At 36.4% G+C, this 27,046-nt stretch overlaps 1 protein-coding gene across 1 annotated transcript in view; it reads right to left on the bottom strand.

Moving 5' to 3' along the window:
- Positions 1-15,312: 15,312 nt before the first annotated feature.
- TAFA3 (TAFA chemokine like family member 3) overlaps positions 15,313-27,046 on the bottom strand; it is a 107,635-nt gene continuing 95,901 nt past the window's right edge. Inside the window, exons 5-7 of the mRNA XM_070939838.1 lie at positions 23,532-23,656; positions 17,126-17,418; positions 15,313-15,509 (exon numbers count right to left, since the gene is read on the bottom strand). Coding sequence (XP_070795939.1) covers positions 17,407-17,418; positions 23,532-23,656 — 137 coding nt within the window. The 3' untranslated portion in view covers positions 15,313-15,509; positions 17,126-17,406. The remainder of the gene's footprint in view (positions 15,510-17,125; positions 17,419-23,531; positions 23,657-27,046) is intronic.

Raw genomic sequence — 27,046 nt, 5'->3', positions numbered from 1 at the left:
AGGAAACTGCCTTAGAGCTCTGTGTATCTTGAAGTCATGTGTCCTGTATTATGAATACTGATCTATAGTTGACTGGATCTTTGGCTGTTTGGTGGGAGCTAATATGACTCATAAATGTCCCTTTTTAAGTCAGCACTAGTTATGACTGTACATATCATTGTCCTTGCTGTTGATTAAAATAGTATGTTATGTCACCCCAGCCTAAAGAATTTAACATCATTTAATCCAACCCTGGAACTCCTTGTTAAGTTTACCCAAAGGCTTTGGTACAGATTCCAGACAGCATGAGAGGTAAGACGTAGAGTCGCCAGGTCTGCTTCCAAAAAATAGAGGACAAGCGGGGGGGGGGGGTGGTTAAGTAGTAAAAAAACCTTAAAAATTTACAATTAAATTATATATTTTCTTACAAACATTTTAACACGTATTAAAATAATCACTTTACTTAAAATTCAAAACATCAAATATATTATAATAATATGTAAAATATTAAATTACATTTTACTTTGCTGTTGTGTGTATTTTTTATTTGACTACGCAGCTTTGATCAATTCTTTGTGTTTAAGGAATAATTCTTTAATTTCAGTACAACGTTGAGAAATATTAAAAAAATATACAAAGTTCACTTCGAACTGATGGTACAAGCAGTCGGTTACGTTCATCAGTCCACAAATTTCTCATGACACTGAAAATTCGTTCAACGTTTGCATTTGATACTGGAATTGATGCACAATACTGGAACAGTTTCAGTAAACTCGGAGCTGGCTCTTTCTTGAAAAAGTACGTCCACTTATCAAGGGATGAATCACCCTGCAGATGAACATAAACTTCTTCTAAGGCAGAAATTTCATCGAAGAGAGTGTTGGGTGGAAGTTCTTCTCGCCATGGTGATAATAACCAGATGTTCATCATTTCTTCTAAAGTTGGAGGATTATTGCGATCAATTAGATTGAAATAACTTAGCGTCTCATATACTGAATCAGTGAAATTATACCACTTTTCTAGGTACGCAATGGCTCTTTGATACACGTTGATGGCTTCTTTCTTGAACTTTTGCACAGCATTCTCAGGCAAATGTTTTTTACATAAGGCAAATAAAACTCATTCCAAAAAACTGCTCATCGTATTTTTTTTGCAAAGAATCACGCAGCTTACACATGATAATGTGAAGATCACATGCAAGAATTTTCTTGCTTTCCAGCTTCAGTAGGGTATCTTGCATTATTGACATGAAGAAGTGTGTGAAATATAAATACAATTCTGAAATTGTTGGTTCATCGTCCTTTGCGAGTTCATTTTCCTGATCCGAAATAAGGTTCCAGATAACCTTATGGCACTCATCAGATCCAAGAGAAATAAAATATGATTTTAGAGGTATCCAGTTTAAAAGAAGTCTTTCGACTGCTTTAAACAAACTTAACCAATGTGTTGGAACATGGCGCAAAACTTCATGGAATTCTGACTCGCAAAACTCAAAAAATGATTTCAACTCTTCTCGTTAATTCGCAGAATTCGAAAATTCGGCAAAAACCTTCAGCACTACATTTTCGATATCAAAAGATAACTGCTTTAATGCATTTTTTGCGCTGTTGTGTAAAATGTGATTATTGCAATGAGCATTCAATCTTTGTCTCATTCTAACTTATGAAAAAAAAGACAAAACGCGATTCTCCTATCCTTATTCTCTTAGACTGTACAGCTTTAGATTACGTACCATTTCATCATAAAGCTTTTGAATAAAAAAAATGTCCACTATTTTGTGAAAAAAAATAGTGAACATAATGTGAAAAAAGTGGACTGTCCGCTCAAATAGTGGACACCCCGCAACCCTAGGCCCCAAGAGTCCTATGGGAATCTATAGCAGAACTGCAAAGGGGCAAAACAATAAGCAGTCCCATCTTTTGAAAATGATTGTTAGAGGACAAATCACAGCAATACAGTATTCCAATCAGATAAGAAGAATGTGATCATCAGTGATAATGAAAGACATTGAGAGACCAAAGAAAATCATATATTTTTTTAAAAAAAATATTACTTGTTATGTGAAGAATATTGCATTTTGATATTCTGCAATGGAATTATGGAAAGGAAAGGAGTATTTTTATTTTTTGTTGGGATGTTACTATTTGAATGTTAACTTTTTGTCTAGGTATTCCTACTCAACTAGCATCTGACTAACGCCTTAAAATATCTCCAGTTTTGCTAATCTAGAGAGTACCTTATTCTGTACTTGCATATAGAAGACAGAGATGATGGGTGTTTTAACTGCTGGAATTGGTAAGTTCATAAACAAGAATTTTAAAAAGCCAAATGGTTATCTTCCTCCTGAAATATTTAGAGACCTCCTGCTGTAACTGAAAACCACTGTGTACTATTCTATGTCAGCTAATATCCACATTGCAGTCCTTAAGGCTTTCACTTAAGACTCCATTTAAAAATGCAGCTGGTTTAGAAATTGTTGTTAATATCTGCCTCCCTCTACATTTTTTCTGACTTATTTTGTCCAAGGAAGAGTTAAGAAACTTGAAAGCTTGCAACTTTTTTTTAAAAAAAATATTTAACCTGATCAAAATATTAACTGTGTGCAATTTTAATATCTATTTTTGTAACCGGTGTAACTATTACGGTTATCTTTTTTTTTGTTGAAAAACATCACCCCATAAAATAAGTAAGGCCCTTTCAATTTCAAAATTAGGCCCCAATCCAGATAGAAATGCATCTTAAAAACAGGAGCATAGATCAGATTGGAGGAAACTTAAGCTAAATAGATCAGAAAGATTTGAGATTTGTCTAAAGCAAAGCAAATTTCCCCGGAATCGTTCAAAGTAAATCTGTATTCTCCCTGTGGTCTGTGAGTGTTTTAAGATTCAAAAGCCATAGGAAAGGCAATATCTCCCGAAAACTTAATTGGTGGGCCCAAAATGTTCCCAGATTAAAAAGAGGGAGGAAAAAGAAGAGATAGCATAGCTTTGTGACCATTAAGTTGAATTTCAATCATAAGGAAACATTTTACTAGGCCTTTCCTAAAGTATTGCTTTGGGGGGAATACCGTGTGTACTCAAATATGTTAACTTGCTTTCAAATTTCTTCTGTGCTCCTTTATAATTCTCTTTTGGACTGTGTAGTATAGCTTCGGTGATTGGGCTTATTTTTCTTATTTTTTGTTGTAACACAGTCCTTTCTTATTCCAGATACTAGTTACTTAAAGCCCCTTCCTTAGCAATCCAATGTTTATTCTTTTAAGGATTTTTTGTTTGAGTTCGTTCTGAAGCTTAGTTATATATGGAAACTGTGCCATGTTTCTTCTTCCCTCACATATATCCCAAAGTTGGTTTAGTCTTATAACATTAATTTGAATTTATGTCCATTGCAGCATCTGTATGTATCTTTGTTTCTATCATTGTCATTGTTGGCAATACAATGCTTCAGCTCTGAATGCTTCATGAAGAGATTTGTGCCAGCTGAAGCTAGGTATCTGAGATTTTCTAGGAAAATCCTGTGATAGTGGTTCCTCTCAAAATTCTCCTAGACTGAGACTTTGAAGGGCTGTAGAGCCAAACAACAGAAAGTCATCTGGCCACTTGACCTCTGAGAAATAGGGAAGGAGGGATGGCAATGCTTTGCTTGAGGATTTTCACAACCCTAACAGAAAAATTGTTAGATTATCAGATCACTGCAAAAGAAAACTCCTTCAGTTGGAACACAGCTTCAAATAGCGCCCTTTTAACTCTTTTTCCTTCTGCTCATACTCAATTCTATGAACTATGATATTTTCTAACAAACTATATCCAGAAAACAATGGAGGGAGGAATAGAAATATATTTTCCTGCTCCACACGTAATGCTAAGTACTAAGAACAAGTACTACACTTTTTCTTCTGAAATCCTATAATCTTTTTTTAGAATCCTTGATCTCTATCTCTCTATCTCTAATTGCTCCTTCTGCACAAATAAGAATAAATACTACTCAACAATACCCCTGCATCCCTCGTGCAGTTTTCATCCAATTCCAAAGGAACTATATGTGTGAGAATTAGTTATAGGGATTACCAGGCAGCACTTTTTTTGGTTTCATCCTTATTTAGAATCATCATATTTGAGTGGCCAGAAGTTATTCTCTGTGGTTCAAACCCTCTATTAGAAATTGAACTCATGGACCTTCATGCTTTAGATGGCAGATGTCATATTGTACAAAACATTGGCTTTAGGTCCTATCTAGCTAACACTTGAAATTACAGGAAGGGATATAAATGCTATAAAATGGTTTATACAGTTCACCTCTTCTTAAGAACATGGAGCAGGGAGATAAAGATGCTATGCCCCAGGTGCAAGTTTTTTTATATGATGCCTGAGCTATCAAATAAACAATAAGCCTAGGATGAAGAAAACCCTACCAATTCTTCCCATAGAAGAAATTCTTCAGTGCCAGTTCATTCAGTAGAAATAGAAAGGGTATTTTCCAGGTCCATCATACTCTAAAAGACAAGAATTGTCTGGTGATCTTGGAGAAGTATCAAATGTCAGATCCAAAACCAAGAATGAACATGGTGATTCTTCCAAACTGAGTTATTTATTGTTTTACACCAATAGACAAAGTCTTGTCTTCATCCTCTTTCTCTCACACATAATATCTGGGATGAGTTGCCTCTTAGTCCTTTGGAATGCATCCTTCCCTCCTGCAAATCCACATCCTACTGCATTCTATCACATCAAACATGAATATGGCAATTGAGTCTGTAATTGCCTCTGATAGCATTGTGCCAGTATCTGAATTCCAGACAGTCAGGTGTTTTGCTCTTCCCAAAAGCAAAATTAACTTCTTACTTTTATATTGTGATTTGGACTGAATAATCGGGGAAGGCTGGGATGACAGTGGAATAAGATACTTTATAAAGATCATATGGCTGATGGTGGGCTGCATTATCATTCACCATCATGAAGGTGGTTCAAATCTGGATCAGATCTTTTCAAATCATTGCTGTAGCAGGAGATAAAGCACTATAGTTGTTCTTGGTCTTTCCTCATGCTTGGCATCAAGATCCTGATACTTGAGTATCGCATAGCTATGAAAAAAAAAAAACCTACCTTTCTCTCCTTTTGAAAACGTGGAGGCTCTCCTGAAGCCATATTATCATATAGCAGTATTCCAGTATTTGAGGGGCTGCCACAAAGAAGAGGGAAGGTCAACTTATTTTCCATAGCACCAGAAGGCAAGAAAAGAAGCAATGGATGGAAACTAATTAAGCAGAATCAATTAAACTAATCAAGGAAAGAAGCAACCTGAAATTAAGGGGAAAAAACTTCCTAACAGTGAGGACAATTAAGCAGTGGAAAATCTTGCCTTCAGAAATTGTGGGTGGTTCATCACTGGAGGTTTTTAAGAAAAGACTGGACAACCACCTATCTGAAATAGTATATGGTCTCCTGCTTGAGCAGAGGGTTGGACTAAAAGACCTCCAAAGTCCATTCCAGCTCTATTCTGTTTAAGCTATGACAGCAACAATGTCAGAGGATTATGAGCAATTAAATAACAATTTCAGCTGTTCTAGCCTGAGTAGAACATCACTAAAGTTCAGTAAGGTAAGTGTGCCAAGATAAGAACCTTGTGAAGAGCTCTTTCAAACTATTGTTAAGTTTGCAAGCCTGGAAAGTAGCTTTCTGTCCAGCTATTGATCATTTATTGCATTGTTATACTGTACCATCCAACAGATCTGGTGCAACCAATCAATTATACCAATCAACAAGAAATTGCTACATAAAATGGCTAAAAATTATGTATGGATACGCTTTTGTTTTGAAACTGATGACTATAGAAGTGGATGGTATCTAATCTTCTCTAATCAAATCGGTAGCCAGAAAAGATATCTAAGTATGGCTGATATACACAATTTGTTTTTCCAGGTCAGTCCACCTGCCCTATTTTGCACATCTTTAATAGTATCCCCACATACAGCTTTTCTGTAGCCAAGTCTTGGCATTAGCTGAACATGATAATTCTAAAATCAATGAGACACGATAATCATTGACATACCAACAGAAGTTGATGGTGCTAAAGATTACAATCAGTACTTGTAACATTTGCAAGAATGCAGCAGTTCTAAATATACATATATTTTCTAATAGCTACATATACAGGTGAAACTCAAAAGATTAGAATATCATGCAAAAGTTCATTTATTTCAGTAATGCAACTTAAAAGGTGAAACTAATATATGAGATAGACTCATTACATGCAAAGCGAGATAGTTCAAGCCTTGATTTGACATACTTTTGATGATTATGGCTTACAGCTCATGAAAACCCCAAAATCACAATCTCAGAAAATTAGAATATTGTGAAAAGGTTCAATATTCTAGGCTCAAAGTGTCCCACTCTAATCAGCTACAGTAATTAAGCCATAACACCTGCAAAGGATTCCTGAGCCTTTAAATGGTCTCTCAGTCTGGTTCAGTAGGAACCACAATCATGGGAAAGACTGCTGACCTGACAGTTGTGCAGAAAACCATCATTGACACCCTCCATAAGGAGGGAAAGCTCAAAAGGTAATTGCAAAAGAAGTTGGATGTTCCCAAAGTGCTGTATCAAAGCACATTAATAGAAAGTTATGTGGAAGGGAAAAGTGTGGAAGAAAAAGGTACACAAGCAGCAGGAATGACCGCAGCCTGGAGAGGATTGTCAGGAAAAGGCCATTCAAAAGTGTTGGGGACTTTCACAAGGAGTGGACAGAGGCTGAAGTCAGTGCATCAAGAACCACCACACACAGACGGATCCTGGACATGGGCTTCAAATATCGTATTCTTCATCAAGCCGCTCCTGAACAATGTCAGAAGCGTCTTACCTGGGCTAAAGACAAAAAGAACTGGTCTGTTGCTCAGTGGTCCAAAGTCCTCTTTTCTGATGAGAGGAACTTTTGCATCTCATTTGGAAACCAAGGACCCAGAGTCTGGAGGAAAAATGGAGAGGCACACACTGCAAGATGCTTGAAGTCCAGGGTGAAGTTTTCACAGTCTGTGTTGATTTGGGGAGCCATGTCATCTGCTGGTGTTGGTCCACTGTGCTTCATTAAGTCCAGGGTCAACGCAGCTGTCTACCAGGAGATTTTGGAGCACTTCATGCTTCCTTCCGCAGATGAGCTTTATGGGGCTGCTGACTTCATTTTTCAGCAGGACTTGGCACCTGCCCACACTGCCAAAAGTACCAAAACCTGGTTCAATGACCATGGGATTACTGTGCTTGATTGGCCAGCAAACTCGCCTGACCTGAACCCCATTGAGAATCTATGGAGCATTGCCAAGAGAAAGATGAGAGACATGAGACTGAACAATGCAGAAGAGCTGAAGGCCGCTATTGAAGCATCCTGGTCTTCCATAACACCTCAGCAGTGCCACAGGCTGTTAGCATCCATGCCATGCCACATTGAGGCAGTAATTGATGCAAAAGGGCCCCAGACCAAGTACTGAGTACATATGCATGCTTATACTTTTCAGAGGTCCGATATTGTTCTATGTACAATCCTTGTTTTATTGATTTCATGTAATATTCTAATTTTCTGAGATTGTGAATTTGGGGTTTCCATGAGCTGCAAGCAATAATCATCAAAATTATGACAAATCAAGGCTTGAACTATCTCGCTTTGCATGTAATGAGTCTATCTCATATATTAGTTTCACCTTTTAAATTGCATTACTGAAATAAATGAACTTTTGCACAATATTCTAATTTTTCGAGTTTCACCTGTATTATTTAGATATAATATCTAAATTAACTTGTTCCTCCTGACTAACCCATAGCCTGGTTAGAAAGTTCTCCTGATCTTTACTTCTTGGGCTTTTATTCTTTTGTGCCAATGTAATAAATTGAAGGCAGCAGACCCTGTGTGTGATTTAGTCCTGGAATTATTCAGAAGCAGCAACATGCTTATTTTATACAGAGCTATGAATTTACATTAACCATTCCCAGCCTATAGTTAAGAGATCATTAATAATCAATTTTAAAACTCTCGGTTTGTTTTTAAACATTCAGATTTTTATTAAAATAAAAGTAATATTATTGTTCCAAAATATTTGAGAATTCAAAAGGTTTTAAAAAGGAATATTAGAACGCAACATATTAGGAAACATGTATGAAAAATCTATAATGTTAAAGAAAAATCATTTAACATTTTTAACAACGAATGTAAAGATTTAAAGGTAGAAGATGTTACATGACTATTTAAAAATAGCAATAGTGTAAATTCACAGGCAGGTGAGGATACTTTAGCAAGCAGCAAGTTATTCCAGGCATAAGTTGGGAAGAAAAAGCGTTAGCTATTTTTCATGCAATAAAGCAAACCTGTATTCTGACTACAGAAATTTCCATAACTTATAATAAGAATGTGCTGTTCTTTTTTATTCAGGGACCTTGGAAACTATAATTTGTCATGTATTTATTTAAAAGATTTTTTTAATATTAACTATAAAAGAGAATTTCAAAGCAACCTTGAAATTAGAAGACAATGCAGAAACTAGTAAAATCCAAATCCTGAAAACTATTTTAAAAAATTGGATTCCAGAGCTCTACAGTAAACTACACTAAAGGTGAACAAAAGTCTCAGCCCACCCAACGCCAAGCACAGGTTTTAACTCTAATGGGAGATAGGGGACTACTAGGAGACTTCTCAGCTATACTTCAAATGACAACTTTTAAGATGATATCGGGGCAATTAAAGTATAAGCTTTCTGGTAGCACACAGGATTGGATCCTACTAACACATGCTTGGTAAAGGTCTAGTTAAGTGATATTCCACTGGAGATTTTGAGGAGGCCAAGTCAGTTTTGCCTTCACTGTAAAGTGTCCCAACCACTCTGAAAAGATTGTAAGTTTCAAAAGAGCATGGAACCTGATGTTAAAATTGCCTTCAGGGGAAATGAGGCAATGACAGACCTTCAGAAAATCAATAAAAGAGTATCTTGTTTACAGAACACTATATTCTGGAACCAACTAGATTTATAGCAGATTAAGCTGGGAACTAAGGAAAACACCTCTCTCTCTCTCCCTCTCTCTCTCTCTCCCACTCCATCTCCCCCCCTCTCTCTGCCCCCCCCTTTCCCCTCCCCCTATCTATCGTGTTAGAATTAAGTAATAAAAGAGACTTGAGAAGTGGTTTCATTGGATGGCAGCATTTAGACTACCTTGGCTGATCTGGAAAAGATAAACAGGGTTGGAACTAGTTAGTACTTGATGTAAGCCAGGCCTGGTGCTTGAAAAAGCCTCCTGGAAGAAGACAATGGCAACCAGAAGAGCACATGTGTATGGAGTCCCAGTGGCTGAATTTTACTTGAAGGACACTTTTATCTTTGGCTCTTCAGATTTTATTGAGACCAATTCCAAGGAATATCACCCCAGAAAGATGATATATATTTGGTGTCACTCGCTTGTATATCACATAGAGAAGCAACCCAGACAGAACAATCTTTTCTAGAAAAATCATTAAAAGGTGGATGTTTCATATAGTGAAAGATTATCATTACAGGGCCATCTGCAATAACGGCCACTGGCTTCAAAGCAATCAGCATGATAGGATAATTAAAGACTTGCCCCCCTTGTGCATATTTTCTGATAACAAATTTTACATGAAACATTTAATCAATATATAAAAAGTTTATATACATATATATATATATATATATATATATATATATATATATATACATACATACATACATATATATACATACATACATACATACATACATACATACATACATATATATATATATATATATATATATATATATATATATATATATAAAACATATTCTGAGTTAGTTTTAATAGTCTTGCATTAGTGTATTACAGTGATTAAGAATATATATTACCTTATAGTTGAGCTTCCTTAGAGCTAGTTCAACTGACAGTTCAGCAAGGTTTGCTTTGTATGCTTTTGTGTATGTATGTGGATTGTATGTGTGTATCAGTGTGTTATACCTCTTTTTTTCAATGGATTTGTTTATATTCTACAGCTATTTTACTCAATATTGGCTTCAGTAGGAATTGGCAAGCTTCATGTACAAATGAACATATTCTCTTCTTTCTTCAAAATATATCTTGCAGGCCGTTGTTGTTGTTGTTGTTGTTGTTGTTGTTATTATTATTATTATTATTATTATTATTATTATTATTATTATTATTACTACAGTATAGAATTACTTCATCTAATATCAGTCAGTTTTTCCACACTCTCATTGTCTGAATTGTTTTGTACATTACTCTCAAATGAAATTGATCATTTACTGGTATAATCATTTATTGATCATAAAGTACATTACTTAAATCCAAAAATAAAATATTACTTTAACTAAGTTTTGTGTGTACATGCCAGCTGATTCACTAGAAATTGCAATCCCACAATTAACTCAGTTGACAACAACAAAGAAACCATTAAGTGCTGTTGTTTCCTTCAGCATTGTGGATAGAGAAAATAAGAATAATTCTACGGAAATGAAGATTTAATACAGAGCTGCTACAGATATGCAGCATATGCATTGCTACCACATCTAATTTATGAGCTATTTAAATTAAGATACATAGTTTTAATCTGACAATGTCTCTGCCTCCTGAATCTCTTCTCCACTCCCATCCCTTTCAGGAACAATCTATTCACCTAATTCACCTTGGAAAACTTTAAATTGCTCTGCAATAGACACTGCTTTGGTTCCACAGTTGTGTCTGAAGCCACCACAATGCGATAAATACTTTCAGCACAGCCACTCACAACCTTGTGCCAATATATTGAAGCTGAATTTGCATCATCCCTGTCAGAATGGCCATTGGCAATTTGGCAGAAGGCTGCTTCTCTTTCTTGTTCCTACATCAATACTTTTGTCTGATGGTCTTAAGTGCATTCCCTCCCAATTAATCAGAATTCCCACAGCAACAATTTATTCGGCCACCAGTGACATATCTGCCCTTCACCAGAATGTAATTGATTACTTACACTTGAGGAAATGCAGTTGAAGGCATAAAAAGCAGGTTCTTACCAATTGAAACACTTATCTCCTCTAGCTACATTTCAGCCTTAATAAAAAAACATACAATTTTATACATTTTAAACTTAAAATACTTTCCATATAAAACTATGCAAAAAAGGGATACACGTATACCTTTGGGCTTTGCATAGCCCTGAATGTTCGCAGCTCCATTAATTTACATTAAACACTACCTTAAAGAGTAATGAAATTAACAGAAGCTTTAATACTTTAGCCAAATTCCCCAGTGGCAGTATCATCTTTTTAAAGTGTTTCAGCGAGATGGTGGATTCCCAGCACAAGGAAATTGCCTCAATTTTCCACACATTGAGCACAAGTTAAAATCTAGAAACCAGAAGAACCTAGGGGTGAAGAGCTAAATTAATGGGCCTCATTGCAGCTGTAAGTCAGAAATGTAATCACTGTTTACATCTTCTTAAGCGTTTGGGAAAACTCTCGGTGATTTTGGACCAAGCAAGATTTTTTGGGATAGCAGCCACCTGTATTTGGGGTTTTACAAAAAGGGGATACATTTTCAAGAAATATTCATTTTCAGACATCCCTCAATTTTTGCTAGCAATGGCCAAAACAATTCCCTAATTATTCTACCCCCAAAAAGGATAAAGAATTTCAGACAAAACTGAATCCTACTTCACTATGCCTCTGGTTCTTTTTTTCTGTCCACCCCTTTTGTCACCCTGCACTAAATAATTTCTGACAAATAGGATGGAAAGGCATTTTTGCTCAGCCCAAGCATTTATTCATACAAAGCTGATTCTGATACTTATAGCAATAGCACTTAGACTTATATACTGCCCCATATTGCTTTACACTAGAGAGGTATAGTGCTCTCTAAGCGGTTTACAGGGCCGGCATATTGCCCCCAATAATCTGGGTTTTTAGTTATTCTTTATTTCGGATGGAAGCAATGAGACTATAGGATGACTAAGTTGATCAAGATCCAATCCACTGAAAACAAAATAGCATCATATCTGTATCAGAGGTATCAGAGGCAAAAAAAAAAAAAGTATTAAAGCATTAGAGAATGGGAGTGGGAGAGGTTGTAATGCTTTCTCCAACTGCATGATCAGGTTACGTCTTACTAACAAAAGTCAGTGTCATATATAGGAAAGACTTTTTTGATATAGCGGTAGTCCTCGACTTAATAATTTGTTCACTGACTGTTCAAAGTTAAAACAGAATAAAATTACTTACAACTGGTCTCCGAAGTTATAGCTGTTGTAGACTCATGTGATCAAAATATGGGCTCTTAGCAGCACACTTAGGCAAACTGGGCAAGCAGGGACATTTCAACTCCACTCACCCACCTATCTCTCCCCCACCCATCTTTGCCATTTTCTCTGCCATGTACAATGGCACTTGTCCGTAAGAGCAGAGGGACTGCAACTAATGTACTGTAGAGGCCCAGAGTCTTTAGCCATCTCAACCAAGTGGTACCACTACCAGCTCTTACTTCAGCCCCAGGCTGCTGGTGCCACCAAGAAATGCTGCCACAGGGTCTATTTTGCCACCAGCCACCTCAGCACCACAAATCCCCAGTTGCCTTTGCTTTCTGATGTTCCACAGGCCTCACTGTGTCCAGTTGAACTTCGTTATTTTCCTCTCACTGCTGATGAGGCATTCTCAGTTTGATGCTATACAAGGCAGCTGCTGACCATGCCAGGTCTTCTTCCCAAGGCTGCGCAAGCTGTTCTCCAAATCACATGTGCTGTTCTCCAAAGAGTGTGTCCCGTTCTCATGACAATTTAGAAAGCCCTCAAAAAACTTCTGAGATCTTCCAAAGCATTGTGGGAATGGGGTGTATGTCATTCTCCAAATGGAGTGTCTGCCTTCTCCTCAAATCTGGGGAAGATGGTAGGATTCTATGGCCAGCAACTGCCTCACAAAGAACCAGGGTGGACATGCCTTGTCAGCAGTAGGAAGAGGAAGACAGAAAAGAACACCTGGAGTGGTGGAATGCAGGGCAGCAACAGTCTCAGAGTACGGTGAGGGTGGCTGGGCTGGAATGGCTGGGGCTTCCTGGGGCATCTATTTTGTGCCATGCTGCTGGGTAGCATCTTTGTACCATTTTGTTGGGGCTTCCTGGGATGGGTGGGGCTTCCCAGGGTAGCTAATTCATACGCGCCTACTGTACTACAGCTTAGGGGCTTCTTGCAGTTGCAGAGTTGACACACCAAGAACCCTTTTTGTGCTGTGCTGCTAGGCTATGCTGGGACTGGACTTCGTATTGCATATTCTTTCCCCGTTCTTCCTGAGCGTATGCTGAACTGCAGCACCCTCCCTCAACATTGTCGAACTAGTTACCAAGTCTGCATTACTATTAATCTTCTCATCGTTTCTATCACCAATTTTCTCCCACTTATGACTGTATGACTGTAACTTTGTTGCTGGTATCCTTACAATTTATATTGACTGTTTCCTCATATGATTTGATTGCTTATTTGTACCCTATGACTATCATTAAGTGTTGTACCTTATGATTCTTGACAAATGCATCTTTTCTTTTATGTACACTGAGAGCATGGTATGCACCAAGGCAAATTCCTTGTGTGTCCAATCACACTTGGCCAATAAAAAAATTCTATTTTATTCTATGTCCTGTATAAGGCTTCCCAGGGCCTCCCCCATCCCACCCCCCTGCACACTTTATCTGGGCCTCTCTTCACTTCGTACCTAATGATCCATGTATCTGGAGCTATGACAGCAACCAGGACTGGCCTGGATTGCCATAGTGATGCAGTCATGTAACAGCATGTTTTATGATTACATTGGTTAGTAATGGAAATTCTGAACCCAATTATGGTCATACTGTATGTCAAGGACTACCTGTATTTTGGAAAACTAAAAGAAAACTAAAAGAATATAATTACAGGTTATAATTTGAAACTAGATGCCTATATTTTCTGATTCTTGATGTATAAGAACTTTTATGCACTTAGCCATCTTCAAAGAAATTTGTCCTTTATTATTTTACCACAGCTCTAATAATTTGGTTTCTATTACTTTGCTAGCAATATAACTACATTTAAAGCCATAGATGCACACATGCACAAACACATGGTGGTAGAAGATCTACTGTGCCATATAATATCTATCTGTGCTTGCAGACTACACTTAGAATCAATTGGATCGAGTCTTGTCACAGAAAAGTGGGATACAGTTATTCAAAATAAACAAATCAGAGCAGCTTCAACCCTAGGGAAATGGGTAATAATCCTTAGGCTTTTTACAATTATACAATGGTATAATTATACCAATTTACAATTATCCTTAGACTTTTTAATACATACTATTATACCATTATATAAAGAGCAAAACTAGTAGAAATGTTATTGTTTATTCATTTGATTTCTACTTGCCTTTTGTTCATGGATTCAAGGTGATCTCTCATTTTCTCCACCTGTGGTTGTGGTAAATTGGGTTGAGAGTGACTGGCCCATCATCAACAATTAAGCTTCACTGAGGGGTGGTTTTCAACCTGGATCTTCCCTATGCCAGTCCAACAACTTTATTAGGCTACTCAACTTTCTTTTTTCTCATCTCCATGTGCATAATGCTCACTTTTTTCACCTCACTATATGTCTTCAAAATTTACCTTTTCTTCCCTCTTTGCCCAAAGGAATCTCATAATTAAAACAAGGTAAGCAAGCATATAAAACGTAAGTCCTTGAATTCTTTACAGTCTCAGCTTAACCATATGAGGCATTTATGTTTTCTTTATGTAACCAAGTATTGTGCTTTTGTTTGTTTGCTTGTGTCTATGCCTATAAAGGTCTAATAATGGCTGATGTGGTTTGTGTATGTGTGTTTGTGTCTCATCAGAGTAATGCATGCATTGTTTCTCTGTGTGGGACAGCAAAACAGATAAAAACAGCCTAATCAAGGTAGGCATGTACATGTTGTCTCTGTGGGTCCTATGTGTAATGGGAAACATGAGGAATATTGCATTTATTCTGCCTTAGGTGATATGATAGGGAAGATGGAGGGATGCTTACAATGGAGCAATTGACAATACTAAATGCTCAGCTATCTGTTCCATTGGGATGTGCCGTGTGATATTTTCTAGATTTTTTTTCCTTCTCAGCCCTTGCCTGATAACGCCCATTTTTCAACTTGATCATTTTCTTGCTAGCTTGTCCCAGGCATCTTGGTCCCATTTTTTTTTTTTTTTAGTTTCCTGGTAGGAATCCAAACTTGCCTTACAAAAGTTCTGTCTAATTTTCCATTGGGTTTGAAAAAAAATAAAAACCAAATGAATCACCTTGCAGAGATTAAAACGAACTTTAATATTTCACAGTCTGGTATTTACACAGCATCTGAAGCAAGTAAAACATAGTCTGTTACAAAAACGTTGAGATAACAAAGTTGAGGGATTCATACAGTCACAGCATGGAGGCCAGGCCACTCCAAAACAGGACAGGGCAAGGCGAAGTTTGGAAGGTGCATCTGCTTGCCCGCTACATTCTTCCTGGATACTCCAATCCATCTAAATTAGTTGGAATTAGATATTGACTTTGGATATTACTTTGCAATTTATATACTTGCAGCCTCATTCCTATATTATATCAACAGAATGTCAGGAATCAAGGTAGCCATAATAGGATACAGATATGGAACATTTTTACAGATGATCATAAAGTAGAAGTGGATTTCAATAGTTAACAAGAAAAATTAATAATGAGTTTTGTTAAAGAAACATGTCTACACTGTCATAACTAATTTTTCATTTGCTATGAAATGTTATATGGATCTTAAATATAGTTTTCCACTGGGAAGCCAGATTATCAAAATATGACATTAATTTTGCCAGAGACAATACTGTTCTATGTCTTTGATTTGCCCAAGCAAAAAAAAAATCTCCAAAACTTTGTCTTAATAAACCAAAGTCAAGGGGATGCTCCTTCAACCCCCTAATACAAATAAGGAGTAAAATAACTAGGGATTTCAGCATTATTTTAATAAAGAATAGATTATTAAATACAATAATTTGTCCCTGAGAGGGATTTGTACTCATTACAGTTGTCCTTTACAAGTATTTATTTAATACTAAGTGGTAATTAAACTAACTCAAGTCTCTAAATAAAATTTAAACTCAACCAAGCACAACACAGCAAAGTGAAAGACAATACTTTCCTTATTCTCAGGTTTTTAATAGAACTTCCCCAACAAATTATTCTTATAACTTTAAAGTTATTAAAGACTTAAAACTATAATAAACCCGATTAAGTAAATGCTGAACTAAGTGAAAGAATGGTCAGGGAGAATATCTTTTGTGGGAATCAAATAGAAGATATTTCTTTTGTCAAGGTTTTTGAAACTTCTATCCAGGGGTGGGCTGCTGCCCTTGTAACAACTGGTTCACCCGGAATTGAAAATGTGAGAGAGAGCGTGACATTGAAAAACTGGTGATTATACAGGATGTGATAGCGCCAGGGTGGGTGGGCAGGGCCAGACCTGGTTGGAACTACCGCTTCACCTGAACCAGTCTGAACAGGCAGCAGCCCACCACTGCTTCTATCTCTACTGTAGATCTTCCCATAACCTTGGCAAGGAATCTGGTCTGCTGTCTTGATAAATATTGGAACAACTGCATGGTGTTTTTTGAAAGACCAGAGTTTGGTTTCTTGGACCCAAATTTTCAAAGCCTGTTATCTGTGAAACCAACAAAATTTTGACTGAAAAATCATTTGTAAATGTCCTAACTTTATGTTGAATCATCCATTCAAGTCTCCAATTCTTTTAGCAATCAACACAGCAAGTTTTGAGACAAAAAAAAAACAGCTAAAAGGAAAGAAAGCTTTTTTTCCCCTTTGGGGCCATTTACAGACTCTATGTAGTGAAGAATAGTTGACTGAACAGAAAGGGAAGAAATGCTTTTCTCTCTCTCTCTCTCTCCTCACAGGTATATCCATGAGATGGAATAAAAATTATGGAACAGAAGAGAGTTGTAACCTCATTCAAGACCCAGAATTGTAGAAGTGGTAGCAATTGATTGTTAAATACCTTTGAGGCTGCACTTACTTAATCAGTAGCTGATGCAATATTTTATTTTCAAAAACAAGGAAAAATTTCCAAGATATCTGCCAAGACAGGGATACCAACCCTGTTCTTTAATCCTTGGTATTGTTCTTGCAAAAGGAAAGAGACTGCAGCACCATTCCCTAGGCAGATGTACTTGAGGAAGATTAATAAAGTGCCCATAAAAAGTAGCCATCCTATACCTCAAATGCATTATATCCTGTACCAAGGAAGTCCTCATATTTCCAACTCTGCAGAGCATACGAGAAGTATCTTGCACCTGAACAAAAGCCGTATTCTGCCATTTTTGGAATGCTGGCCATATCAATGAAGATGACATCTGATAACAGTGGATCTTCCAAGATCTATCGTGTGACCTGTGAACAGAACAGAATGTATCAGAGACTTCTGCCACCTTAACATCTTGGTGTGGATTTATATTCCCTTATATCTATATTCTTTGCCAATTAAGGGTTACATAATACTAAGATTCAGTTTGTTAAAGAATCAAGAATATGTATCACTTTGGAATCAAAAGTGAAAAGGTGCTTTAAAACATAACATGGGCACATGTGGAATATCTATCAGCACTTTATTAAACCAAATCTACCTCTGCCTATGATTGGACTGTAACTACCAAGTGCAGATGCATTGTCCTGGGGAAAGAGCTACTTTTCATATAGGTCTTGAGTGGTCAGATGCACATTCTGTCAAATCTGAAGAGCTATTTAGTTCCATTATGAATCAGTGCTCTGGACCCAAAACTAAAATAAAAAGACAACACATTGTTCCAGGCCAATATTAAGATGGAAAAATAGATTTTTAAGTTAACAACTATTACTGGACTAAGACCAAAGGTTGATGTGATTCAGATGAGTTGCCACATTAACTTGTTCCTTTATATAGTTTTTACATAACATACAAGTGATAATATGATTTGTTTCTGATTTAAAGTATTTTAACACCAGCCCATTTACTATGTGATTAGTGAGGTCTATGAGTCAGCCCATATATATTTCTATGTGATTGTTAAGCAAGTTGGCAAGTTGGCAGTTTGCACAAACAGCCTAGTTTAGTGGTGACTGCCTGTTTTATGCACACAAGGAATGTCTTTAATTACATGCACAGTCACAAAGAGAAGCAATAAAAGAAAACTCAATCAGCTTTAAAAGTGTCCATCAGAATCCCATGAATCAAGAGTCTCAACCCCCCAAAAAAGAAGAAGAAACGATCTATTGCAAAAGAGCACGTATGAGATTTATATGGGGGCAACGGAATTTATTCCAAAATGCTTAAATATTAACATTTCTTATAATTTAATGCCCTCAAGCATTTACAGGCTTCCAATTTTAAGATTATATTAAGTGACCTTTTTAGCTGTTAAAGTGGAAGGCATTTTTAAAAAATTTAAAATTCCTCTAGCATAGGTACATTAACATTGTTCAGTCTGAAAAGAAAACCAGGGGCATGCAAGCCTCTCAAAATATTTTAATAGAAATGCATATGCATTTAACAAGGGTGATTAAAGTCCCAGAAATAGAAGCTTTGCTTGGTATGATGCTAATGAATTAGGTGAAATTCAGTGTTTCCACCTCTGTGATTCCACATGTCCAATTATTACAATAATTAGTCCATATCAATGTACCTTAATGTTAAGTCTGACATGGGTGGAAGCTTCAGAGAGTTATAGAGCATATGCCCTCCACAGGATAAGCTCCTCTTATTCAAGCTAATTCTTATAATCAGACTTCTGCAATTAAGGAAGTACTGACTCCAAGGGAAAAAATAAACTCCTAAAATGTAAAATTCCTGAGCTCCAGAAACGCTTCTTCCCAACTGCCAATGCAAAGAAACTAGTCATAACAGCTAGGTTATCATGGGAGGAAGCAGGGTGGATAAAAACCAATGATTTTTTTAAAAAAATCAAAAAAATCAGATTTTTTTTATTTAAATCGGATTTTTTTGATTTAAATCAGATTTTTTTGATTTTTATCGAATTTATTTTAATAAAAAACTTTTGGGGTAAAACTCTATCGTAAGATAGTTTTCTATTTAAGATACATAAATAATTTAGTTTATTCACCATGAAATGGAACTTAGTTATGTAGCATGAGGCTGTATATTCTGCAACACTGGGACTATCGGTGAGTCAACAATGGGTCAAAAGAGTAGCAGAGATGACAGTTGCTCTTTAAAAATTATGATTTAAATCGAGTTGATTTAAATCAAGCCTTTTTACTAGTGATTTAAATCATGATTTAAATTGTGATTTAAATCAACTCGATTTAAATCAAATCCACCCTGAGAGGGAGTAATGGTAATGCCATCTACTATTATCCTGTTATGTCTGCCTCTCGTATTCAACTGGTTTGCCTGGTCTAGTTTGGCCAGCCTAGTCAACTTGGGGAAAAAACAATTTTTCTATCACTAAGGCAAAGAGTCTGATAAAAAAGCAGAAGCATAATCCTGCGACTGAGTCAGCTCCATGAGCTGCTACTTCTATTGTTACTGAGAAACAAACACTGCCAGCACTTTCAATGTAGGGAACAGCATAGGTGGCTCAAATGGGAATGTGAATAAGGAAAGAGAGTCACCAACTACAACTTCGGATGAGACAGCAAAGTAAAAGCCAGAAATATGCAGGTATTGTGCTACCTTAAATATTTCAATGACTTTATTATTACTTAAAAATAAGCCAAATTTATTTATGTATTTGTTACCATCATTTTAAGAACCGATCCTCTCTATATCAGATAGTAAAGCTGAAGTAAACATTTGTTCCAGTTTTTCAGAAAACACAGAAGTCAATGCCAAGATGCTAGAATAGCACTGCTGGCCATCTTATCGGTTGTTGATATTTGTGGACAGCATGTGGAAGAGCCAACACATGCATCCAGACGTCACCAATGCAACAAAGCATATTTGGTGTGGCTAAGCTACCCTAAGTTTCTTTCAGCTGCTATGCCCCAAATCTTTCCATTTGGCATTAAAAATGTCCTCATTTAACAACAGTTACTGAGACCCAAATTTCCCAATTTGGGAAAATGTGTCATTTAGAATGGCAGGTCTAGCAGTCTCCAATTACAGTCATTAATCAAGGACCTTGATCATCACATGATCATGATTTCAAACTTCCTGCCAGCTTCTCCATTGAAGTTGCTTATGGAAGGTGGTAAGAAATGTTGCAAATCACTATCATGTGACCGTGCAATTACTGTGATGGCTGGAGCTTCGAAAACTGTGTAATTACCATCTGTAGTTGCAAGCTTGAACAGTTGCTGAATTACTGGTTACTAAATCAGAACTACCTGTAAAGCTCAGTTGCTTCAAATTTTAACTATACAAAACATTTTTGGATACCTATCACTTAACTCCAGTCTTACTCATTCCCTTTGTAACAAATTAACAAATCTACATCCATGAAGCCTGAGCACTATGTCAGGCTATATAATATCTGTGGATGGCTGTAGAGACTTCAGATATTCCATACCTCATTTATCTATTACAAACTCCATTCTCATTTATTTCACTGGAGGCCTGGAATTGTGGATACATTTAAATATTCTTATTTAAATTCTCTCCTGGCCATATGTGCATGCCAAACAAGAGATATATTCACAAGAACAATTTAGCCAATCTACTGCAAAGTAGCAAACTAAGAGCATCACAGGGGAAAAAACAACTTCCACCCATGTGTACACAGCAGAGAACCATAGTTAATGTGGGATTATATGCATATTATTTAAATGTCCAGCCAGTAACAGTGTGGCAGCTTTATCTCATATTTCAAAGACAAAACAAACAGGAGACAATTTGCTTTAACACAAAAACTGAATGACCAGAGAAAGACAAATTATAAAATAAAGATAGAGGTCTGAAAGCTATGAAGTCACATATTAGTGATATGAGCAACAGAGACAGAATCTGTTTTCTAGATAGAAGTGGTGCTCTTGAATATTCTGAGAATTCACCTGTATTCGGGAAACAAGGGGATGATTATTTCTATATTGCCCATACATCTGAGCATGAATGCAGTGACACTGTGGTTGATTTAAAAATAGGAAACAGTTCTCTATGAACAGGTGAGGATGCTCAGAGTGTCAATTAGTCCAAATGAGCAGAGGGACCGCTGTGTTTTGCATCCAAGCCTGGGTGAATTCTTATCTGTCTTCCTCGGGTTTGCTCATTACTTGGCACTTCTTTCTTATCCTAGGGGAGTATTAGGTTCTCTATTGTTCCTTCACTTCAGCAATTTCTTTGAAAGCACATGCTCCAAAGCCCAATCATCTCTGCCAGTTATGAATGGGATGCCCCAATTAATAAAGACTCAGCTACAGTCTGTTGTTTCCAGTGGTTGTAACTAATCCTGTGACCTAGAGGCAGAATGAATTTTTTGGTAGATAGGATTTCACATTTATAATTTTTTTAGAGAAGATGTGGCCACGCTGGATGAGTTAATAATGTGAAGTGAGTGGAATTAAGGCTAAAAGATTCCTCCTCATCTTTTTTTCTTGGGGTTTTGGAAGGAATTTGGAAATATGCCACAATTCTGTATCTTTCCCACTTCAAAACTGAAGAAACCACCCACCAGTTTTCAGCAGTTGTGCTGAGAGATTGCTCTAAAGGCCATTAAAATAGGATAAAATATCCCAACAAGTTGGAAATGGATCAAAACATTAGAAAAGTGTTAGAACATTTAGAATAAATTAGAATGTTTCATTCAAAACACTTCAGGAAAATGCCACGAAGAAATACAAATTCTTCTCTGTGTAAGGAAGAGGCCTAGCAAAGATGACCATAGGATAAAATTTCTATTCTCAAAACAGTACCTTCAGAACCAAAGTGAACACACTTATAACACTAAAAAAGTGTAAAATAAAAATGGGTAACAGATAAAGCAAGGTTGATGGAGGGAAGATAGTAGTTTTAGTCATTAGGATTACCCGAGTCAATGGGATCTACTATGATATTCAGTTTTTAGAAAGCATTTCAGCGTGAGTATGTTATCGGCAGAGCAAAAGATAAGAAAGAAAACACTCTGCCGTTTCACAGAGCAATTCTTTGGGGATGTTTGTGTATAAAAGAGATGGACGCACAAAGCAGGCAAAGCTTGAAGAATAATTACACTCCACTATATGAACAATGATTACAAAATTATGCAACTGATTAACCATGACATACATGTAATTACTAATGAGTTTGATAAAATTTTAATTATACCTTGTTCTTCAGAGTATTCAGCAAGCCATGAAAATAATAATCATGTAGTTCTCTGTCACAGATGATTGCTCCAACAGGAGGAACTGTGACAGGATGGAAACTGTTTGGCTGGATTGAAAGGAAAAGAATGGAAAACCTGCTGCTGGGCAAAAATCTTACAGATGCAGCATCTATCTAGGAACTTCATTGGAATACTGAGTGAACCTCATATGCTCTAGTCAGAGACGCTCCTTCTAAATAGCCATTAGAACTGCAAATCAATTTCTATCAGCTGGATGATGCTTCTTTTAACTAGACAACTGATCTTTTATTATCAGCACTACACTTGTCACTTCTGATTTTGTCACTCTTCTCTGAAATAATAGGAGGACAGATGGGAAAAAATACCTGAACTAAGTGACTTTCAATAGAGAAAAAATATTTTCTATTATCAAGGACAACATATTTAAGCTTTCTTGAACTGACCAAATTTGGGACGTGTTTAGTAAGATTTGTTGTTAAACCTTTCTTCTAATTTTGTCAACAACTTTGACTTTTATTCGTGCCCCCCCCACTTTATTATGCAGCTTTTGATTGTTTGTGCAAATATCCATAGGATTGTACTAAAATATACTGTTCATACTACATCAAGATGTTCAACAAATATTTAAGATTAAAATCTTCATAAACTAGTTGAATGTCTAAATAGCTACAAAAATGATAGTATATATGTTTGAAAGATGGGTGGGTTGGAAAATAGGAAGTGGCTACCATATTAGGTTCTTTCTCCATATAATCATCCTATCAACTACGGTGTTTCATTGCTTGTCATTATTTTATATTTTTACCTCCTGCCACTGCACCAACCACAACAATCCTTCATAGCCAGGCCCAATAGTAGCAATTTACCAATAAAAAGCTAAGCTCAAGAACAAGGATGTTTTGGTAGTGCCATGGGACAATTAACCCATAAAAGCCTTTTATCCTTTGCTTACATTACCTCCCCATTGTGGTTTTTTTCTTTCTCTCAACATGGTTTTGTAAACTATTTTTTAATAAGAATCATAGGATGGTTGGCCTGGACAATGGCTGAGAGTAAGGTGGCATCTCTGAGCCATCAGACAGCAGTAATGTTTGGTGTTCTTAGCCCATCTGTACTAAGCAATAAAGCGATCACTGCAATTCTCATTCAGCAATCCATCTAGTCACTACAAAAATGGTGTAGTTTGGCCAAAATATGTGAGTCTTATCACTCATTCACTGAAGTTACATTTATTCAATTAAGACCTACCTTAGTTGTCTTTACTTTGTTTCCAGTACTGCAACTCCATCCAGACAAATCTGGTAGTACTTTACATTCCTCTCCTTCTAGACATGGCTGCATTTGGCACCACCACTTCTGAAGCACTATTGATGCTATGAGAAAACAAATGATACTGTTAAAAACATTAGCAATTCATTAGATTCATGCTGTATTTTTTCTTAACTCAACTGTATACTTCCAATGAACTCCAAAGATCTCAAAGTAAGGTTATATTACACAATGTACTGCAAGAAGAATTCAACACATTATCAGATGTTATCATTGCAGCTCCAGACTGGCTATAGATGGAAGTTCAAATCAATGTCCTATTAAATGCAAGTGAATATTATATATATGGTATGTGTAAATCAGAAGTATTGAACTTATATATCCAGATTTATTTATTTATTATTTTTGAAATAGGAACTGAGACAAAAATTCCTATCATCCACCATCTACTGTGGAGCGCACCTATGGAAGGAAGAAATTGTGTTAAAAATAATAACATAATACAGTTACAAGAAAAACCATTCTAATTTTTTGAGATATTTTCACGCTTACATGAATACACACAAACACTGTCCTACGCAAAGTTGAAAAAACTGTCCTACGTGAAGTTCAGCCATTGATCAAACAAATCCAAGATTATTTCCTGTAGTTGCATCCATTATGCAGCAAGCAAAGGCAAGAAAGCCATTTTTCAAAGATATTTCCAGTTGCCATTTTGCACAGAACTGAGGGTGAGCCAAAATGGTCCACTCCAACTCTGTGAACATGGTGAAGATCAACCTAGGACTTCCTACACTCAGACTGCATTCTTATCACTGAAATATAACCTATTTGTCTTTCTTTTAAATTAAAAGGCTATATGGTTACTTTTTATAAACAGATGATAAAAGAATGAGCAATGAAACAAAGGAGCTTTATAGAAACACAAGAATGCATTTTAAAAAACAATATCACTAAAATTAATTATAACTTCCTATTACAAGCACATTGCAAATAATGAAAAAAGTCTCCTATATAATACATACTAGGAAAAAAGGTTTTATTTGATGTATGAATATTAAACAAAAAATTACACTGCAAAAGAATAGAACAGTATCTTGGCAATTGTAATTAAAAGAACAGTAACTCTGGAAGGTTAAGAAGTTGAGCAGCCAAACAAACAGTATGAAACTTAAATTTTCTCAGTCAAAGCCATCTACCTTATCAATTGGCTTTTCCACCACAGGGGAAAATCTTTTTAAAGATTAAAAGCCCAAGGCATTTTTCATGTGATTTTTAAAATATATAGATAGAAAAAGATATATTTTTATCCAGGAAGTGTTAAAACAGCAACGCCAATCTTTCTACTCAAATATTCAAACTCCTACCTAGCCTCTTACAGGAGTATCTTTTTGTTTTTTAGTTCTATATTATTTTAAAAGGAAGTTAACTAGTTTCTCTAGAAAAGCCAGTGTTTCTTCTCACTAATCTTACTTGCCATCCTCTTTGCCATAAGTACTGCCATCTACAAATTGTAGTTTATTTTCTTGCTTTCTCCTTTTGCTATTTTCAGTTCTGGTGTAGCACTGAACAATTCTTAGTGGCAGCTAACATATGCTTATTCTTGGGAGGCAAGTTGCAAGCAAGTAATATCTCATTCAATACCTTTGAAAGTGATAAGAGTCAGAATGCTGTGTTGAAATTTGGGAGGCCCATTTGTAAATTGTCATTTATTCCATTGTATACATAATTCTATCTTTCCCCTCCCCCTTCCTCTTTTCTTAAAAACACCGCCATGCAGAACTATGACTAATTGTATGCAAGTTTACGTAGAACAAATATACATTCAAAATCTAGAGCATATATAACTATGTGAATGTAACCACACATATGCACAAAGGCCTACTGCTAACAAAAATCTCTAGACCCCAAGCAAACTTTTCAGAATAGGTCCCTGTGTTTCAGCGCCCTGAAACAGAAAAAATGTTATCTGCAACTGTCATGGTCAACATTTTTTCTTTGTGATGTCTGATTGTTAAATTCCTTAAAATTGAAACAAAGATGAACTTTCAAGCTGAATAGCCATGGATTAGTTTTTCTTTGTGTTCTGTGTTTCACCAACAGCTGTGACTGGCATTCTTCAGAGGAAGAGTAAGTTGATTAGTGATGTATCTCTCAGCAACTCATAGGCAACAGAAATTGGGTGAATGGCTTCTTGTATTTGATGGTGGCAAACTGATTTTTGTTTGGTTCCTTTTTCAATTGGTCCATTTTGAAGGAACACCAAGAGTACTGCTTCCTGACTGGTCTGGAACAGGTTTCTCATTGGCTCTTATGTAAGTGGAATTCTGATTGCTTTATTTTGGATAATTTCAAAATTGGTTTATTCACCAAAAATGTTGTAAATGCATTTTGCATTAGGCACCAATACCAATAAACAGCACTATACTTGTGAACTGCAGGTGTGTGTGTTGCTTTGTTCCTATCTGTCTGCCATCTTCCATCAGTTCATCAATTCCAAAACTAAGACAGCTCAGGTGTAAAGCCACCTCCTTTCCACCCCCAGACAGTCACACCCACACATGTCCAACACTCAAAAATTAAGTTCTTTAATTTTTACATTTCATTGCCTGGGATTATTTCATCAATTCGTTGTCCAAATACACACTGCTATGACACTATATTGGGTTGCTATCAACTTTCCATTCAGGTAGAGAAAGTATGTAGAAATTAACAACAAAAAAGGTAGACTAGCAGGGGATGGGCAAGGAAAAGCAACTGAACCTCAGAAATTATATTGGGAATTCCAGCTTTTTTCCCCCCCTATGAGTAAACTGAGAATCCAGAAATGGAGAATCACAAATTGTAGCATGACAAAATACTTATTTTAAAAATGAAAAAAAAAATCTGTAAAACAGAGCTTCAACACATCGTTTATGCAGATTCCTTATGCTCGGTTTAGCGCTCTTTTAAAAGTTGCTAGACTTGTGTTTAAGAAGCTGGCTTATTACTCTTTCCTTTGCTGCAAATGTGTATCTTGTTCAGGATTTGTATTCTGCATTGATCAGTGTAATTACAGGGTTTTCACTGTTTTTGCATAGGAGAGGGGAGAAACATAAAGTTCCAGCTCTTTCTGATATATGGGCAAGGCACCTTAGAAAGCAGATCAGACCTAGATTAAGAAACGGAAGAGAGGATATGCCAAGCAGAAGCACTTAGAGAACTCTTTTATACTTCACTGCATCCTCCTCAGCTTCTGTGACCCATCAGCTGGGCTATTTTTAGACAAGGTTTAGTATTGTTCCAAAATAATACCGTGTTCAGAAGTTTGGTAACTGACATGTTATAGATGCAGAACACCTTTCTGTCTGCCACCTATTAAATCAAGCAGCTTAACCCATCATTCAAAACACTTACCAATATTCATCCAGCCTTGCCCCATCATATGTTAAATACATAAAATTGTGGTTTTCCTACTAGCAGGTGACATTTGGTCAGGGAAAATGAACTAGGGG

This window comes from Pituophis catenifer, unplaced genomic scaffold (genome assembly GCF_029215685.1).
Source record: "Pituophis catenifer annectens isolate HBS135680 unplaced genomic scaffold, rPitCat1.0.hap2 SCAF_3, whole genome shotgun sequence".
NCBI lineage: Eukaryota > Metazoa > Chordata > Lepidosauria > Squamata > Colubridae > Pituophis > Pituophis catenifer.
Note: the sequence above shows the minus strand (reverse complement) of the source record. Positions and strands in the feature narration are given on the sequence as shown.